This window comes from Cyanistes caeruleus, chromosome 19 (assembly GCF_971803275.1).
Source record: "Cyanistes caeruleus chromosome 19, bCyaCae1.hap1.1, whole genome shotgun sequence".
Classification (NCBI taxonomy): Eukaryota; Metazoa; Chordata; class Aves; order Passeriformes; family Paridae; genus Cyanistes; species Cyanistes caeruleus.
This window is the reverse complement of record NC_141719.1, coordinates 5,207,818-5,226,592: the sequence shown is the minus strand read 5'-3', so window position 1 is coordinate 5,226,592 and position 18,775 is coordinate 5,207,818. Positions and strand designations below refer to the sequence as shown.

The following is an 18,775-nucleotide window of genomic DNA, read 5'->3' as shown; positions in this document are numbered from 1 at the left end:
TCTGGTTTAAAACACAGAATATGGACTATGCCTAATGAGGCATTTGAACCTCAGAAAAGGAAAAGAAGTGAACAGCTTGTCGAGGCAGAGTAGGTGAGTCCTGACACCTGTACATGGTGTTCAGAGCTGCACAATATGCTGAGACTGGAAGCCTTGGCAGTGCCTGTCCTGCTTGGTACCAGCCAGCTGTAACCCTTGGCAAGCTATTGAGGTGGTGCCTGGCTGGGCCAGTTCTTTACCCCTTTCTGTGTGGAATGAAAGCAGTTGTTTTAGTGATTGCTCTGCAGAACTAGGAAGCCCCAGACAGAATTAGGACAGCACTGAAGTAGGAGCTAAATAAATATTCACTTATAAAGGTGCATCCCTCCAACAGCGAGAAAGAAATATTCCTGCAAAAGATGAGAATGAGAGAGAAGGCTCATTCCTTCTTCACCTTTTTATCCCTGTGTTGTTGTTCTACCCAATCCTTCCCTGTCTACACTCATCCTTTGCCTCCTGTGTGTCATGCCCAGGTAAATGTGGAGCCCCAGGCATGGCTATGGTGAATTTATGTGCACCTTTTAGTTCAGATTGTGTGGCTCAGGATGAATAAGGGATGCTGAGAGGGGGTTTTGCTGAATTCTTTATCAACAAGAGCAGAGGGAGGGAACACTTCAGATGGGGTCTGTAACCATCTTAACTTGTTTAAATAGCAAATATTTATATTCTTTAATTGAACTTGAATCCCAAGCTGTGGAGTCATCTGTGAGGTAGTTAGTATTCCAGGGGCTCTTGGTCTCAATTTAGTCCTTTTCCATGCCTACTCAGGTGTTTCTTCCCCTGTAGTATGTTTTATAGCACTTTGTCCTACCTAATTTGCCATCTGCTTTTGCACAGACCCCTGTCTGTCAGCATCATTCCTTCCTGTGCATGCATATGCAGCTCTGCAGGCAGTGAGCCCAGGGATCTTCACTATGTCGGCTCCATCTGATGAATGAACCATTCTCACAGACATCTGGTGCTATCCTGGGCAAACTTTCTTCCCTCTCTGCTTTTTTCTCCCCCTCTTTCCATCCCTCATCCTCCCTCATCCCCCACCCCCATCCGCCGCCTCCTTGCTGGATCTGCAGCGTGACTGGAAACAGGCTGAATTAATCAGCAGACTGGTGCTTCACTCTGCTGCTTCTGTCTCATTCTCTGCGGCGCTGGGCTCTGCACAGTCTTGCTCTCTCTGCCTCTTTGCTCTCTCATTTCTGGAGAGCAGCAGCAGTGCAAGTTGCTGGGGAAGTGGTGCAGGAATGCTCTTCAAACAGGCTGATCTCTGGATCCCCCACCAAGGCAAATGTCGCAAAGTAAGTTCCTCTCCCTTAACATTTAATTTCAAAATGGCTTTCCCTGTCTCCCTCCCCAGTCTGCATCCTGCCTGATGTGATGGGGCATGAAGAGCTTTGATGTTTTGGGGGAAGGAGGGGCAGGACATGAAACACAGAGTGATGATTTTAGCTAGGGAATAGCTTGTTTTTGGTGGTGACAGGAAAAGAAACTGTTTTAAACTGCAATTTTAATCCCAGGACCAATAGGAAGATCCACACAGGATTTTAGCTCCTGACTCCTGCTTTGCTGCCCCTCTGCCTCATGGCTTAAATTTGTCTGTTGCTTCTATAGGCTTTGCTCTGTAACTGTTGAACCTCCTTATCCCTGTGGGATCCAGCTGGCAGTGCACCTGCCAGGCTGGATCATCGTTTTAGTCCCCAAAGTCTTCAGCAGAAGAAGCAGGGATGGGAAGGAAACTCTCAAGGGGATGAAAGATGTACTGAAGTTTTGTGGATTTCTGAGCATTGCTGGCCTCTGGGAGGGGATTAGCATTCCCTGGAGGGAGCTCTGCACTGGCATAAAGCACTGCATGTTGAAGCTAGGATAAATACAGACCCCTAACTCCTCTGTACTTGGAGGAGTAATGGCAGCTGGCTAAATTACAGTAATTAAAGCTTCATAATTGTGTAGTGCTTCAAAGCGCTGCATAAACCCTGTCTCATCCTGCCAGCAGCCTGATGGGACAGGTAACTATGGTTGGGGATTTGCTGCTCCAAACGGGATCGAAGGGACGGACTGAGGAATGTACAATTCCAAATTGGGCTGTTTCCTGGGGAGCAGCTGCCTCTTTCTTTGCTGCTGTGCTGCTGCTGGGGAGAAGCAAAGTGCTGGGCTTTGCATTACCTGTATAGAAAGGTTGATTGTGCCTGCTGGCATCTTTACTCCGTGCTTTATGGAGAGCATAAAATGTGGATGTTGTTGCATGGATTAAAATGGACCCTGTGCACAGCAAAGTGCAGCAGTGATTCAGGCTGGCGAGTGCTGCTTTGGCCACATCTCGGAGCTCAGTGCTCCTGCAGCTCTGTCTTTTTGCAGGGGGAATCTGCAGGCCCTATTAGTGAGCCTCAGAAAGCATCCACACTGGAGCCCCTGCAGGCACCCAGTTACCCAACTGGGGGTTCTTTTGTCCAAAGGTAGTGGGAGGTCTGGGCTGCCTTTCATCCTGGGCTGCATGGAGTGTAGGAGGAGACAGTTGCTGCCTATTGCTCTGTCCATTAACTTGGGGACTGCTGTGCTGAAGACTCTGCTTGTTTCACTTGATTTGAGACGACCAACAGCTAAGCTGAGGCTGCCAAGCTCACATCAGGTGCATTCAAACCAAGTTTAATAGCTGTGTTCCTCCTGCTTTTCCCAGCATGTCCATGTTTAAAGGCAGTGTTTTCCGTGGTCTGCTTGGTGAAGTTGCCCGAATTGTGCAGATACCAAGATACATTTCTTTTTCCTGAGCTTTCCAGTAGTTTTCAGGTGGGCTGGTGAATGTTACAATCTTCACAGTTACAAAAGTTGGTGGGAAGTTGGTAACCCCATCTTAGAATGAGAAGCTAAGGCACAGAGGAGTATACAATTTTCCCATCATGCAGAAACCAGTGGCAGAAGGAATTAGAGAATCCAGCTGTCCTGACAGTCCAGAGTCTTAATCAAAAGTTCATCCCATGGAGTAGGAATGTGTCAGGGGGATGATTGTTGTGGCCTGGGTCACTAGAGAAACATTCTTGCCTGGACTTGGGGATCTGATCTCTTAGGAAAGGTATCCAGGAGAGCACCAAGGTAGGCAGAAAGCAAGACTGGGACCAAGGATGGGGTAATAAAAGGAAGTCTCTGCCCAGACTGACTGATACATTGGCCCTGCTGGTTCCATCTGTGTCACTCTGTAGCAGGGATGAGCCATTTCAGGCAGTCTGAGCACTAAATCAGCAGCTGCAGGTGTACAGGAGCTGTAGCATCCTGGTGGGTGATTTGCTTTAGAACAAGAATAAATCCCTCTCTAGCACTAGGCTGCTGTATGAAATGCTACCCCAATAAATTGTGTGCAGTCATGTATTTGATGTCTGTCATCCTCTCTGATGAAAAAACCCAAAACCCCCACTTTATGCCATATTGTGACTTATCCAAACAAGAATCCGACTTACAGTAATAAATGCAAATATATTTGGTGGAGTAACTCCTTATTGTGTGTTTTTGAACCTGTGAATAATGCTTACATTTCAGGAGGTGTAATCCCTGAAGTAGATTAATCGCCTGCAAAGTGTCATTGTTAAATTAAAAACTGCCTTCTTTTTCTGCTAAGGAATGCAAAATAGCTCTTAAGAAAAGGAAGAACATTCTGCTGCCCAATTTCCCACCTCCAACTGTTCAGATCTGAAGAGCAATTGAGTAGAGGTGTTATAAAAGGAGCCTAGTGAATACAGCCTGGAAAGAGGGAAACAGTCTGACAACTGCCTTGCAGGGGTTTTTCCACCACTCTGAATCAGAGGGGTGGATCTGCAGTCTGTGAGAATTGAAACTTGTAGCAAATATTTTGTATTCTGTTCACTTTATTTCTTTAAACAGTCTTTGTAAAGGCAGTTACAATCAAAGTGTACAGCAGTCTTGGTGAGAACCCCTTATTCTGCAAGAGAATGAATCCACAGAGGATGGAGGATGATTCAACTCACTTTGCTCTGGAAAGTATGGAATATATTTGTGTTCCTGTTTCATTAAAAAAATATTTGGCGTATATTATATCAACATTTACTGGTACAACAAATAAATATGCTACTATGGATGTGTAATGGCTGTGAGATGTGTAATGTGTAATGGCTATGAGAAAATAAGACAACTTAATAATATAATATACTTAAAATATACTAATATTTTATGTCCATTTCCCTGTACACATTCTGGGCTCTACTTCTTTGTTCCTCTGGAAGGAAGTTGCAAGACCTTTGTCTTTCATCAGGTAGCAGAGAGTGTGAGATAGCTGATAAACTTCTAAGGTAATTTTAAACAGTTCAATGTGTAAAAAAACAAGATGTGAATTTTAGGAAGAGAGCTCAGTGGTGAGTTTGTGTGAGGATGAAGGTGGGCTGCAGGAAGCAGACATGGGTAGGTGGTGTTGCTCGGGAACAACTTCACGTTGTGGGAGGAAAAAATCAGAAAATAACCACACTTTTCCTACCTATCAGCCTGAAAATGCTCCTGCAACCCCTGAGAAAGGCAAAGGGAACCTATTTGCCATGAGCCAGGCAAGGCTATGGATTTGAACAAGCTCCTGGGTATTTGACAGCTTATTTACCCCTGTCAAACTATGGAGGGTCAACTGAAAGGACAAGGCAAAGTCTATAGATTCTATAGTCTATAGATTCTGTGACTCCTCATCTACAGCTTCTGAGCTGCTTGTTTCCCTCCTGAAGAGCCAAACCAGCTCCTAACCCAGGGCATTTGCAGGATCTGTCTCAAGTTCCCTTTCCCTAATGTTTTCAGGCAAGCTATGTAGTAATTTAACATGTAGAACATTTACTATGAGTGGAGGAATTCACACATCTTTTCATGTTCCCATCCAGTCCACACCTCAGCACATTCATTGCCTCTAGAAAATAAAATCACATGCACAAAGGAAATGTCCTGCACAGTTTTCCCCCTAACAGCCATCCCAAAGATCCCAACTCTTGAGAGCCCTGATACCATCCCAAAGCAGAAGGATACAATCATCTCCTTTTTACCTGGCTCCAGCGGTGCCTCTCACACTGAGGCTGGGACTGCCAGGGTCAGCTCCAGAGGAGCCCTAAGTGCACTTAGAGGCTCCTGTGCTCTCCAGGGCAAAGGAGAAAGCAACTGCTCATTTTGTCCTTAGGACTTTTTGCCTTTAGGCACAGGCAAAAGGAAAGTACAGCCTTTTAAATCACCTCCTGATACCCATCTGGGGTTTGCTTTCACTGTAACCTGGAATTTACTGTCTTCTCTTTCTTTGTTATTCGTCAGAGGAAACCCTGTGCTAAGGCAGCTGGGTGGGAAGGTGTCCTGCTGTTTCTGTTTGCACCGGAAAATTAGCGGCTTTCTCTTTGAATGTAACTTTCCAAAGCAAAGATGTGAATGTTGAGGTTTTTTATTAATGAACTGACACCTCCTGTGAATGGCTTCTTCACCCTGGGGTGCTCAGTTCCTGGTTTGTGGCAGGAAGAGTACTTGCAGCTGATGAAAAGCTGGAAAGGTCCCTCTGGGACAGCTTCAGAGCGCCTGGGTTTGCCAAAGGTTTACTTAAGGGCATTTGAAAAATGCCTCATTAGCAGTTGATGACTTAGCAGGGTGGCTTTTGTTGCGGAAAACCTGGAGCTGCCCCTTGCCAGGAGCTCAGGGAGGCTCTTCTTGCCTGTCCCTTTCATTTGGGTCCCAGGCTCTTTCCGTTGATGCTCACCCCCAGCAGCCCTCACTCACAGTATTAACAGTGTTTACCAGACTGCCTCTGCCTCCTTTCCCAAATACTTCATGATCTAAGTGTCAGGATGGGTGTTTAACAATCCCTGCCCTTCCTGCCCTTCACCTTCTCCAGCCCTGCCACACTGCACTTGTCCTTTGTCACCTGCTACAGCCACATTGCTTTGTGGCTGCCCTTATCTTGACTGACACTGTGCCAAACTGGTAACTCCTGTGTAAAGTCTGGAGCAGGTGTGCAAGTGTTTTAGGAATTGTTTTCAATTACCTCTGGATTTTGTGCTCACTGCCTGCTGTGCTGTGGCAGTTTCTCTTCCAGGCACTGTTACTGTAGTAGATGTTGGCATCAAGTGCAGCTTTCCTCTCATTTCTTCTGTAGCTCCTGATGTGTCCATTGGAACCAGCTCAGTGTCTAAGCAGGCTTTGCTTTTCAGTTCAAGTCTCTATTATTTTTGCTGTCTTTCATTCTGTAAAATTTCATTTTATTTATCTGTCTGCTTTCCCCATGTTGGAGAGGATTTATATTTCTGTGGGTGCGTTGCTCTGCCCCAGACAGGCAGCAGTCAGACAAAGGAGAGAAGCCTGATTGTCCCTTGCTTGGTGTTGTTCTCAGACACTCCTGTTTGCAGCACTCTGTGGTGCAGCAGCACGGCTGGTGCCAGCTCCACTGCCATCTGGGAGTCTTTGAGACACTCCTATGTTTAGTCCTGTGCTGATGTTACCTGGGCTGCTTCCAAGAACAACACAGAACTGCTTCCTCTATTCCTAAAACTGACACAGAGAATGAAAACTGCAGCAGGATTATTTTTAGTTGTGTAAAAGTGCAGCTAAAGCAGCACTGCTGGACTCTGCCTGGACAGAATTTGCTGTTTCAGGTTGTCCCTGATAGATGGGGAGGGTGTGTGTGTGTATGGTAGATGGTATTTGAAAGAGAATTTATGTTCTATTCCTCAACACTGCATTACAGTTTTGGATTGGACCATCAATGCAAGTGAGTCTGAAGTCCAAGATTAGTTTCCAGTAAATGTTCATCATGAAACTATGCAGTTAAGGAACAGGAAGAACACATCAGAGCCAAGCTGCACTTGCAGAGCTGGGTGTGTGCAAGCAGCTCCTGAGGAGCAGAACTGCTGCAGTTTGAGGCCAAATGGTGGGTTTGGCAGGGCTGGAAAGAGCTACAAGAGCAGGAAGAGCTGCAGCTCCTGCCTGAGCTCTGGGCTGTGTCACACTGGTGGGGACAGGAGGGACAAACTTCCTGCCTGCTGGTGTTCAGTAGTTCTGTACTCTGGGCACAGTATGACACACGTGAACATTTCCAATATGCAGGATATCCTGTGTGCTGTACATGCTCAGTGTGTTTGTATTAAAACATGAAATGCCCATGAGAACTTTTATTTAGCAGTTCCCTGCTGAAGCCCTCTCATGGACACCTGCCTGCTCATCCTTGTTGATTTGCTGTCAGTGATCTGGTGCCCACAGTACTCACTGCAATCTGTGATTTGAAAGAAATTGCTCATGCTCCTGGCCCAGAAATGCAAGTGTTTACCCCACTTTGTTGCTACCAGCATCTTACATCAGTGTTTTCCATATGGCACACTCCTAAAATGTATCCTTTGGGACTGCTGCCTGTTTGCTGAGCACTGAGGGAAGAGTGCTGTGAACTCTGTGCTTCCTGTAAGTTCAAGTGTCTCCCTTGCAGTTCAGCACTTAAAACCCCAGTGTTTGCTCTTGTAAAAGGAGAGGTTGATGGTGGGGTCACGTGTGGTCCTGAACTGATCCGCGGCCTCGCATTTAAATCTGAGAGCTTCTGCATCAAAGTAGCCACAGAGGCAGGATTTAAACAAAAATCTGTAGCAAGCAGTTGTGGAAGTTGGACTGCTGTTGTTTTGAATTGCAGATATTCTACTACTTAGTTTTTACTGTTAGCAAAATTCATCCTGTATAATTAAATTTTTAACATAACTGTATTCTGCTGTCTCTACAAGCTGATACCAGTTCAAGCCTGCATAACCCTGTTTGTATTGTCCTCAGCCTCTACTGAATAGATCTTGTTTCACAGAAATGACTTGGTATTGTGCTTTGATAAAGTATTTATCAGCACAGTCAGGACTGGTTTGTTTACCTGATACTATCTAATTGCTCTAATTCCAGCCAGCAGTCTAAAGTTCACAGGAGGGAAGATGGTTTCAGGAAAATGAAGAATCAGGCTGGTGATGATGAGTGCAGGGCATTCACAGTCACATGCTCTGTCAGCCACCAGGAAAAAGCCTAAAAGGAAAATTGGGAAGCACTAACCAGTTTATTTTTCTGGCACCTCAGGATGAGATGACCTCAAGTTTGGGCCTTACCACAAAGAAAGCCCTCATGATCCTGAGAGACCAATTGTCAGCACTGCTGGAGGGGCATCAGAAGGAACGGAAAAAAGGGACGTCATGGAAGGTGAGGCACCAAGCAGCACAGGTTGGGCAATTGGTCTCCCCTTCTCAAAGCAAAGATGAGGGCTAAACAGAAACTGGCTGCATTCCCCACCATGAGTGTCCGGGTGTAGAATTGCTGAAGTCCTTGCAAACAAAGCAAGAAATCTACCTAAGGGTGAGTTTCTGTCAGCACTTCTGTCCTGGATGCCAGAGCTCTGTGGGAAGATGCCTCTTGCCCTGTGAAAGGTCTCTGTACTTCAAGAGCCACTAAGGGCAGTGAGCTGAGGGGCCATCTCAGGTGCAGATAAAGAGCTGTGAAGCTCAACAGTCTCCCCTTGTCCACTGTGTTTGCCTGGCATGTGTGTCGAATACAAAATACAGTGCTTAAAAGTGTTCCTTGGTTGGTCAGTGACAATGGGACAACCTAGCACAGAAGCCTTTTCATTCTTCCAGTCAAGAGAAAAGCAGAGTGTTCACCCAGACTCACCAGCTGAATATCCATTGTTGCTGAAGGATTCACACAATGGATCTGGGATGCTCTGTGTCATGTTCAGCGGTTTTGCAAAGTTCTCTTCTCCCTGGAGCACCAGCTGCTGTCTTCACCCTTTCTCAGTCTGCATTTCCAAATGTCTGGCTCTCTATTCCATGAGTGCTGACTGTCTGCTGCTCTCCTTTTGCAGGAGGTGTGGAGGAGCAGTTTCCTGTACCATGGTAACCGCTGCTCCTGCTTCCACTGGCCTGGTGCGTCTCTGATGCTGCTGGCAGTGCTGTTGCTGCTATGCTGCTATGGGAGCCAGCCACAGGGGAGGTGAGCAAAGCTTCCTGAGCTACTTAACTGAAGCAAGGTGATGTTTTTATATCATCTTAGTACTTTGTGTGATTGACATAAGTGTTGTCCCTCATTCTGTCTAGATATCTAAATATCAGCATACTCACACTGGTAATTTGCTATTGATCCCTTTCACAGAACTTCAGCCAACTTAATTCTACTACTAATAGACCTAGAGAGTGTCCTATGGAGAGACTGAGGAGTTTTTTTCCTACAGCATTCCTAGATCTTTAAAACTCCTAAGGCATTATCATAGTTAGGAAGTTTTTTGAAACTGGAGAAATTAGTGGTTCATGGGAGAAGTTAGTGTGCTATACATGCCTTGACCATATTTGTAAAGTATTTTTAATTGAGATGGGTCCTTTCAGACCTCTCTGGTGCCATTATCCTAAAGAAGAAGTGTAACCATGCATTTCTTTTTGAGCCATAAACCTGTGAGATGTGGAAATAAACAACCAGGCAGTTGTGTGTTTATCTCAGTGGGCGTCTGGCAGTGTGTTCTGCTCGTTTACTCAAATGTCATCTGCATTCTGCTTCCTCCTGTTTTCTGTGTGAAGCCAAGGTGCTGAGATAGTCAATGCACTGGCACTCTTCCTCCTGCTCCTCTTGGATCTCCTCATGATTGGGCGTCAAGAGAGGCTGAAGTGCAGAGAGGTGGAGAGGAGGCTTCAGACCATTGTTGATAAGATAAACGGTGAGATCTCCTTCATCTGTCCCATTTGCACTTGTGTTTTCCTCCCATTGAATCTTTCCCCAAACCTGATCACATGAATTCCTAATAAAGCTTGCTAACCTTCCTCTGTGTTGCACAGAAACAGGCTGTGGGAAGTGTGTTCTCCTCATGCCTGTCCTGTAAAAATATTTAAAGTTATTTTGAGTTGTCATGTGGCCATGTGCTTCTAAGCTGTGTGTTACCAGGTGGGCGTCTGTTATGGCTGTGCTTTGGAGTAATTCAGATCCTCATATCCTTATAAAAAATATCTGCCTTGCAGCAGATGATGAGGGGAGAACACATGGGGTTGTACCACAACATGGAGCAGAAGGAAATAAATTGCTGTGCATGAGCATCGTCTCAATGGGGGCTTTGGGACCTTAGGGGGCAGTTTTAAGGGCAGCTTTTAGATTTTCTGTTGTACAGGTTTTTAAATTACTGCTTGGTTGTTAATACTAGGTGGAGAGAGAAGGGAAAAGCCATCAAGGAGGAAGAGAGAGATGGTAAAACATCTTGGGAATGGGCTGAGCTTAACATTGGAGGTCTTATAATCACTACAGGATGTAAATCCAGAATTGCTACCACTTCATTCTTTCGCACTTTGTGCTTTCAGATACACTTGGCAAAGAGGTGAAATGGCCAGACTCCATGTACCCTGACCTTCACATGCCTTATGCCCCATCCTGGTCCCTTCACTGGGCCTACAGGGATGGGCATCTTGTCAATCTGCCTGTGAGCCTCTTGGTAGAAGGAGATGTTGTTGCTTTGAGGCCAGGCCAGGAGTCATTTGCTTCTCTGAGAGGGATTAAGGTAACTTGCTTGTTTAATTTCCCTGGCCTGTAACAATATATTTCCCAGGTTTTTCTTGCTAATACTGATTCCCAGAGTACATGAAATTGGAGTGTTTGGTTTCTTCTGACCTTGAAAACAGCTTAAAATTCCAGTTCAGTCAAGGATGGTGCATAGTTAGCCAAGCTGCATCTTCTCCAAGAGCTCCCAAACCCACTAGGTACTAATGTTATATGAAATCACTATATTTCCTCCTCTCTCAGGTCAAGCAGAAAATGTAATGTGCTGCTAAATATAAGTGGAGTGAATCTATCCAGTAGGATAACATGACATACAAACCTCGTCCTTTATCCTGCTTTTTATGTGCAGAAATAAAGTTTGTCTGCTTTGACCTTCTCTTTACTACTGATTTATTATAAAATAAGGTAATATAAAATACCTGGTGTAGAAGTAAATTAGCTACTCACAAGTTCTCTGCAAAGATTTTACTGCTTAGAGAAGGTTGGAAAAAGTTTAAAGCTTGAAATTTACCTTTGGTGGTTTTAATTGCAACTTTCACCAAATGCCAGTTTTCATGAAATAACCAGATGTGCTTTAACATCTGCCCTTGGGCTCTCTAACCTTTCTTCTAGGATGATGAGCACATAGTTCTGGAGCCTGGAGATCTGTTTCCACCCTTCTCACCCCCGCCCTCCCCAAGGGGAGAAGTGAAGAAGGGCCCTCAGAATCCTCAGCTCTATCGTCTCTTCCGTGTGTTGAAGACCCCAATAATTGATAATGTCAGGTGGGTTAAGGGCAGGGCAGAGTGCCTAACCAGCTGTCTGTGTCCTTGTTGCTGTCTTCCTGCTAAGCAGGTGAGGAGACCTGAGCAGTTTGCTTGGCAACACTGCAAAGTTACCCTGGCAAGTGCTGCACTCTTATTGTAGATGTTGGCTTCTCTTTTGACAGCCCTTCTTCATAGCATAGGCTGAGCACAGTGTTCTAATCAGGTCTGCTAGGAGATTTATATCCAAGGAAACTGAAGGGTTAGGGTCTTGATTGCTGAAATTTCAAGCTGTTTTCTGTTTTTTAGGTGGTGCCTGGAAATGGCTCTGTCACGGCCTGTGACAGCCCTGGATAATGAGAGGTTCACTGTACAGTCAGTGATGCTGAAATACGCTGTCCCTATTGTGCTGGTAGGTCTCATTCCAAGCCTTTGTCATCCTTGACAATAGCCATGTTTTGTCAATAAATCTGAAGAATTTGCAGCCATCAACTGGAAGTTGTGGCCATGCTTACTCATGCAGCTAACTCTGTGTGTAACTTCAGAGATGCTGAGCCACATAACCATGAGAGTGGAGGGAGGAACTGCAGCAGCAGCAGATCAAAAATTTATTTTTCATACTTCCCCCAGGGCTGAGAATGTTACAAGGCACGGGAAACACCTTCCCTGCAAGTGCCAGTAGTTAGGTGACAGTGTCATCTCTGAATTGCAGGCTGGATTCCTGATCACCAACGCCGTGCGTTTCATTTTCCAAGCTCCTGGAATTGCTTCCTGGCAGTACACTCTTCTTCAGCTGCAGGTAAAGGAGAGCTCTGAGCTTCACTACACCTCCTCCCCAGAGTACCACCAAGATGGATTCCCTCCCTCAGTGACTTTATTCACCCTATGACAGCCTCCTGTGCTACCTGAATCTGGAAGCATGCTAGATCCAGGAACATTCAGTGGAGGAGGACACCAGATCTTCCCTGGCTGTTCCTCACAGAATTACCTTTCAATGTTTTGCTCTCTCATTTGCCATGTATGTGTTTATCTATATCTATTTATCTATATGGTATGCTTTGTGTTTCAACACCTTGGAGTTTCCTCCAAATTCAGCAGGAAAAACAGCTGCAGGTTGGTGTGATTGATTCATGGCCTCCTTCATTAAACCCCCATAATGTGTGCAGTGTTTGGCACTGCTTCCAGTCCCCTTCTTGTTCTGGCCTTTTATCCTTATCCTCTCACTGTGGTGGAAAAGATGTCATGTGAGAGGTTCTGACTTGTTGTCTCTGTGCTTGTTGGTGTTCTTTTCAGGTGAATGGTGTCTTGCCCATCCTTCCACTGCTCTTTCCTGTCCTGTGGATTCTTGCTACAGCTTTTGGAGAAGCCAGAGTGTTGGCCCAGATGAGCAAAGCCTCATCCACCTCACTGGTAGGTTTCTCTCCACATCAAACCATTGCAGAGACAAGGGCAAGAGACAAAAATGCTCTGTGAAGTGAGCATACTGAATTCAGCAGAGATGTCCACATAATTGTAAAAACTTGTTGGATCTTTGGTTGTCCCTGCTGTGCCCTCTCCTTGGTGTTCAATATTCTTGAACAGATGCTTGAATTTTTTCAACCTCTCTGCAGATACCCCAAGGTGATAGGAAGCTCTGGTTGTTCCATGAGACTCTTCAAGGCATGTGCTTTTTGTCAGATACATAAAATTTGTCAGAGGGGTCAACATGGAGATAAATGCCCTGTGGTGGCTGTAACTAGGCAATGTGTAGCCACTGAGAAGAGTGAGATACATCATATCCTCTGCAATGCCATGTGGGCTGAGCAATCTTTTCCTGAGGCTCTGGGGCTTTGTTTGCAGGCATGGCCTTTGAGTAGGTCAGGGAGTAGGAGCAGTTTCTGGTGGTTGTGTTGGTTTGGGGAGTGGAGTTTGGTGGTCTGATGGGATGTGATCCTGAGCTTGATGTGCTGTTGCACATCCCTTCTTCTCTCCTGGTAGTAGTGCTGGTGAGATGCACTGAGCTATGTTTGTCTTCTGTGCTGATTTCTGTTACTTGGATAGAGTTTCTCTCTCCTTCTTGTCCTCCTTGGCCTCTGGCCCTGGGTCTGTATTTTCTATTATTTTCTTTCTAGTTAAACATATTTGAGCTGCCAGTGTCCTGGGAGGAAGGACACATTACATCCCTTAATAGCATTTGCACTTTTAGAATCTCTTCTCAGTGTTTTCACCATCTTATCTCTTGTACCTATTCTCAGCATCACTTGGTTTGTACTTTTGCAACCTCCCTCTTTCCCTTCACAATTTGTAATTCAGCTGGGAAATGCCAGAGCTCCTTGGCTTCCTTGCTTCACCATTCTCAACATTCCCATTTGCCATGTCACTCATACTTGCACCTTCCTTTTTTTTCCTTTCCTGTCTTCTTTTTCTTGTCCAGGCAGCTCTGTCTGTCCAGCCAGCTCTTTCTGTGGCATCTCAGACATGAGCCTCCATCCTTGCTGCTGCAGAACAGCTGCTGTGGTGTGCCTTGGTCACTCACCCCCTGAAAAGGGCAGTCACTTGGCCTCTCTATTTCCCTCCTTCCTTCTCTCTTCTCTGTTCAAAATGTAGCAGGTAAGACCCTTCTCCTCTCCAATCACTTGGCCTACTTGGAGGCAACTTGGCCACTTCTCTGCCTTCTTCCCCTTCCTATCATGTTTAATTCCCGATTTTTCAAGGCCAGAGGTGACTCTTGTGACTGGTTGAAAAGACACAAACCAGTGGCCCCCTAAACAAGCACCTGTCTCAAGTTTCATTACTACAGTTGGACTGCAGCAGCATTCCTTTTAGAAAGGAATTCACTGTTGGTTTGAAAACATTTGTACTGCCTTCCATAGGTTGTCTCAGTAATTATTTACCTTCACTGCTAAAAATGGACATTCTGTGTTAGTGGAAATTTCTTCAGTATCTGATTTCCAGCCCTTGGAAAACTTACATCTTTTGTCTTCTAGATTTAAGAGCAAAGAGCACATCAATCAAAATTCTGGTCTTTTGTAGCTACTCACATTCCTTTTTACCATCTCTGGTTAAGTAAACAGTTCAAGCACCTTGAGGCACTATTAGCATATTTTCCAAACCTCTAATCTTTCTCTTGGCATTTCTCTTAGCTTTCTCCACTATTTCAGAATCACTGTAGGGTTATGAATCTCAAACCCCACAAAATATTCCAGTAGTAGTTATGCTTTTGATAAACTTCAGAGTAATCTGGACTTTCTGCTCTGTGTTCCCTTGTTTCTACAACAAATGATCCCATTAGAACTTTCAGACACTGCTTTAAAAGGCAAGGCTTTGTTCAGCTGCAGTTACTGCTTTCTGAGAATCCTCATCCTGTAAGTCCAACCTTCCTTTCTGCACCTAAATATGCTGCTTTAGCTTTGTGCCTGTTGAGATACACGTTTTTGCATATTGCCCAGGCAATCCATATTGTTCTGTGACAGTGGTCTCTCCTCTTGACATTGCACCCTGCCCTAAACTTTGTATCCTTTACAGTCTCTATCAGTAATGTGTTGTTTTTAGTTTTCTCTCAGGCTAACAAAATACCCAGGTTTGTCCCTGCTTGAGCTAGTAACACATTATTGCAAATAATTTCTGTTTCTGTTCCATTTAGAGATAGTCTATTTCTAATATATTTAACATGAGCCCTATTACTTTGGTATTTTCATTAGAAAACTAGTAAAGCATTTAGAATCAAGTCAAATTACCAAATGGTGTGTGTCAAAAGCAGTACTTTTATCAGTCAAATTTGTAATTTTGTCAAAAAAGATATTGCAATAGTTTGAAATAGTTTGAAAAAATAGATTTGCTGCTGATATAGTTGTGGTGTTTGGCACTGATTGTATTATTCCACTTTTAATTGAGTCTCATATTAGCTGCTCTTTTATTCTGTCTGGAATCAAAGTCTGTCTGGGGTCTGTGGTAACTTGGATAGCTCTCCTTCCCTTTTTGGGCATTGGCACCACTTCCATTGAACTGGGACTTAATCCATAGTTCAAGCCTTCTACAAAATCAACACTAACAGTCATTGTCCAGACCTGCTAATTTAAACATATTTACTTTCAGTAGCTGGTGTTGGAATGGAAAATATTTCATAGTTATCATATGGTATGATTGTATCACTGAATAAGGAATAGCAATATTTGTTTAACACGTCTGCCTTGCCTGCAATGTCATTTGCAATTTGACTGTCTTTAAAAGCAATTGTCTGGTTTTAATTACCTACTGGTATACTTTTCCTTATTTTTTATGTTAATTCTAACTTCTGTGTTCACTGTCACTCAAAACTGGTCTCTTATTTTTACTATGGGATTGTTGCTTTTTAAAATTGTAACAAAATATTCTTAACCAGTTCCCAATTATCCTTCACAGTTGTCAGTTTAAATGATTTCTGACAGATTTCTCTTGGCTTTTTTTGGTTTTGTTAAACTGATCCTTTTTCAAGTGCCAGATATATGCATTATTATTTGGGCTATCATTTTATTTACATGTAAATATAATTGCCATATTCACTTATGAATAGACTTAAATTTAAACTTTTTTCAAAATAATGAAGTCTAGTGTGGAATACCTTTGTGCTGGATACAAAAATTCTGAGTTAGTGAATTTCTCAGTGTAATTCCAAGAGTGCTGTTGTGGTGCCCTGCTGTAATTTCTTTTCATTTCCTATCTGCATCCCATTCATATCACCTCATTCCTCTGTGTCCATTGTGTTCCAGGCACCTGCTTTTCCAACCCCTCTTCCAGCTCCCTTCCTGTAACTGACCCATATAAGTTAAAATCAGATCACTCAATCCTAGCCTTTTCTGACTAAAAATAACCACCCAGAAAGAGCCTCCTCTGGGTCTAATTGCTATTATTTTCTCTGTAGACTTTTAGGTAATGACTGTGTGTTCCTCTGTGATGTACAGCAGCGAGCACTTTGCCTGTGCTTCACAAGTAGATAAAAAACAGAGCCCATTAAAGACTTAATTGCTTTGATGAGTTATCAATCTGCCTTGGTACAGTGATTCCCACAGAGCAGGACTCCTGCTTTCTCCTCCTTGAAGGCACATCCTGAGGGAAGGATGTTCCTCATGGCACATTTCTGAGCACAATTATAGTAACTGGTCTCTTCTCTTGCTGCAGCTTGCTAAGTTTTCAGAGGACACTCTCAGCAGCTACACAGAGATGGTATCTTCTCAGGTACTATTATTATGAATTGTTTTCCTCCATCTTCACTGCAGAACTTCATGATATCCTTTCCCTTCCTCTCTGATCTCCTGCTTGTTGCTAGATCCTTTTTACTTGTGCCAGTTGTTCATTGTCACTCATTTGTTACTTTAATTTGCTGTGCATGCAGGTTGCATGTCTTCCCCTTCCACCTCCCCATGTAAATACTGCTGTGCTGACCAGAGATTGAGGTGACCTCCATACTGAGTCCAGTTGTGCTTTTCTGAATATTGCAAATCATTTGAAATCAGTGTTTTCTGTCCTGGAGACAGTACCTCTTTCAAGTCCTGTTCCAGAAGTAAAACAAACTTTGTATGGTGTGTGTCTGAAAAAAGGGAAGTATTTTGCTTGTACCAGAAAAACCTTGTTCAGGTGAAAACTAAAACCCAGAGGGAATGATGGTGGGATGATGAGCATCCAGACCAAATTGAAGAGAGGACTGCAGAATGTTCAGGCTTTTTAAAAGTCTGATCCTGCTCCATAGGCTTCTTATCAGGCTTAAGCACATTACCAGTGCTGCCAAAGCTGGGGCAATTAAACATTCAGGAGCCCTTTTTCTGGGGAAGAAACTGCTCTGGCCTCTCTATAAATTGCATCATCCAGATTAAACAGGTGGGTAGAGGAAAGATACTTCTCTATCTAATCTGATGCTTTTAAGATTCCTCTTTCTGTAAGGAGGCAGATGGACTCCAGGAATGATTAAAAATCCCTAGATATAAGATATTCCTGTCTCTTTGCTCCCAGTCACTCAGAGGAATGCACATGGGTGCACACACGATTCCTTTGCTAAATATTTTGTTGCCTTTCTGTGCCAGTTCATCATTTAGCTGAGGTGTTTTTCAGATATTAAATGGAAGTGATTTTAGATGACCTACCTTGTTCCAAAGATCTGTTTCTTTCCTTTTGTAAAATTTTTGCTTAGAAGAATCTGGTTTAAGTAAGAACTTTTTTTTTTTTTTTTTTCTTGGTGATAGCTCCAAATTGTTTTGCATTTGAGTTTACTGCTGTACTAGCCATTAGGATCCAGGGAACGTGATTTGAGGAGCTTTGGGGGAAGTGCTCTGCAGTCACAGTATTCCAGAATAACAGCTAAAAAGCAGTAAAATAACACAGTAGTTCAATCCTGGTTTTACTGGCTTTAGGATTGCCAGAGGAGAACACACAGCTCTGGTGCTTGGATTGATTGCTGCCATCCAGACTCCCTCTGAAACATGTTTGTGTGGAAAACGCAGGGTGCCAACTGGACATTTTAATTTAGCAAATATCCCCTTCTTTCTGTTCCATTACAATTCCTCTGTAATGATGGAGTCGTCAGGGAACCTTGGCTTTGTTTCCAATGTTGTCAATGCCTCAGTAAGTAACTTTGGGCAAGTCACCTCAGCACAGGGAGCCCATCCTTCACCCAATTTGCAGCACAGTGGTGAGAAACCAAAGGCCTCAAACCCCACAATCCAAGGGGTTGAGTTACTTCAGGATAAAAACACCAAGAGATGACAATGGACTCACTCAAAATGAACTCACTCCAGAATTCATTTCTATGTTTTTGGGTAGACAAGAGGTAGTTTCAGTGAATTCTCAATTCAACAATCAGACTGACTGTTAGCAATCAGTGGAAAGGGGAAGAAATGCTTTTGCCTGGAGAACACCAGCACTGTATCAGGTAACAGGTTCCCACAGAGACTGATGTCTATCTTACAGTGTATCCCTGTGTTGAAAGAAGGTAATGTCATACTCCCTTTTTTCCTTCTCCCTTCTTCTTCCACTGAAAGAGTCTCTAACTGGCTGATGTCCTCTGCTTCCCTCCTCAGGAAATGATACGTTGTATCTGGAGCCACTTCCTCTGTGTTTTAAAAGGCAAATCCCCAACTCTGAGCTTCACTTCCAGCTTGCTCCACAGTCTGGGATCTGTCACTGTGAGTATTGCTGGGTTGTCAGAAAGAGGAGCTCTGTGAGGATGTTTCATTTGCATCATTGATGTTATCCTTCCCTGAGCACAGACTGTTTGCAATCAGTTCACTGTGCTGGAATTAGAAACCCTTCAGGCACCTGTCTTTGTAGAAGAGTTTATAACTGTCTTGTCATATCCAAGCACATTCACATGCTAAAACAATGGTTTGAGATACTCTGTGACATCTGACAAGATGTCTGTATTTTCCAGCTCTGGTTCTGGTCAAATTACCCTCTTGATTCCTGTGCAAGAGCCAGCTGGTTTGGGTCCTGGGAAGGTACTAGCTGCTGAAATAGGTTGAGTAGTTGCCTCCTTCCCTTGGTCTTCATGCCTA

The 18,775-nt window shown here is 44.0% G+C and overlaps 1 protein-coding gene across 4 annotated transcripts in view; it reads left to right on the top strand.

Annotated features, from left to right (window-relative positions):
* The window catches only part of TMEM94 (transmembrane protein 94), a 50,392-nt gene that overhangs the window by 11,347 nt on the left and 20,270 nt on the right, over positions 1-18,775 (top strand). Inside the window, exons 1-11 of one of the 4 annotated variants that reach the window (XM_086856788.1) lie at positions 1,189-1,331; positions 8,083-8,202; positions 8,861-8,988; positions 9,567-9,703; positions 10,335-10,531; positions 11,143-11,294; positions 11,583-11,685; positions 11,986-12,072; positions 12,567-12,683; positions 16,410-16,466; positions 18,302-18,406. In XM_086856788.1, coding sequence (XP_086712914.1) covers positions 1,278-1,331; positions 8,083-8,202; positions 8,861-8,988; positions 9,567-9,703; positions 10,335-10,531; positions 11,143-11,294; positions 11,583-11,685; positions 11,986-12,072; positions 12,567-12,683; positions 16,410-16,466; positions 18,302-18,406 — 1,257 coding nt within the window. In that variant the 5' untranslated portion in view covers positions 1,189-1,277. Of the gene's footprint in view, positions 1-1,122; positions 1,332-8,082; positions 8,203-8,860; positions 8,989-9,566; positions 9,704-10,334; positions 10,532-11,142; positions 11,295-11,582; positions 11,686-11,985; positions 12,073-12,566; positions 12,684-16,409; positions 16,467-18,301; positions 18,407-18,775 lie in introns of those variants that run through there. The other 3 variants (XM_086856789.1, XM_086856790.1, XM_086856792.1) reach the window with 3 other exon arrangements.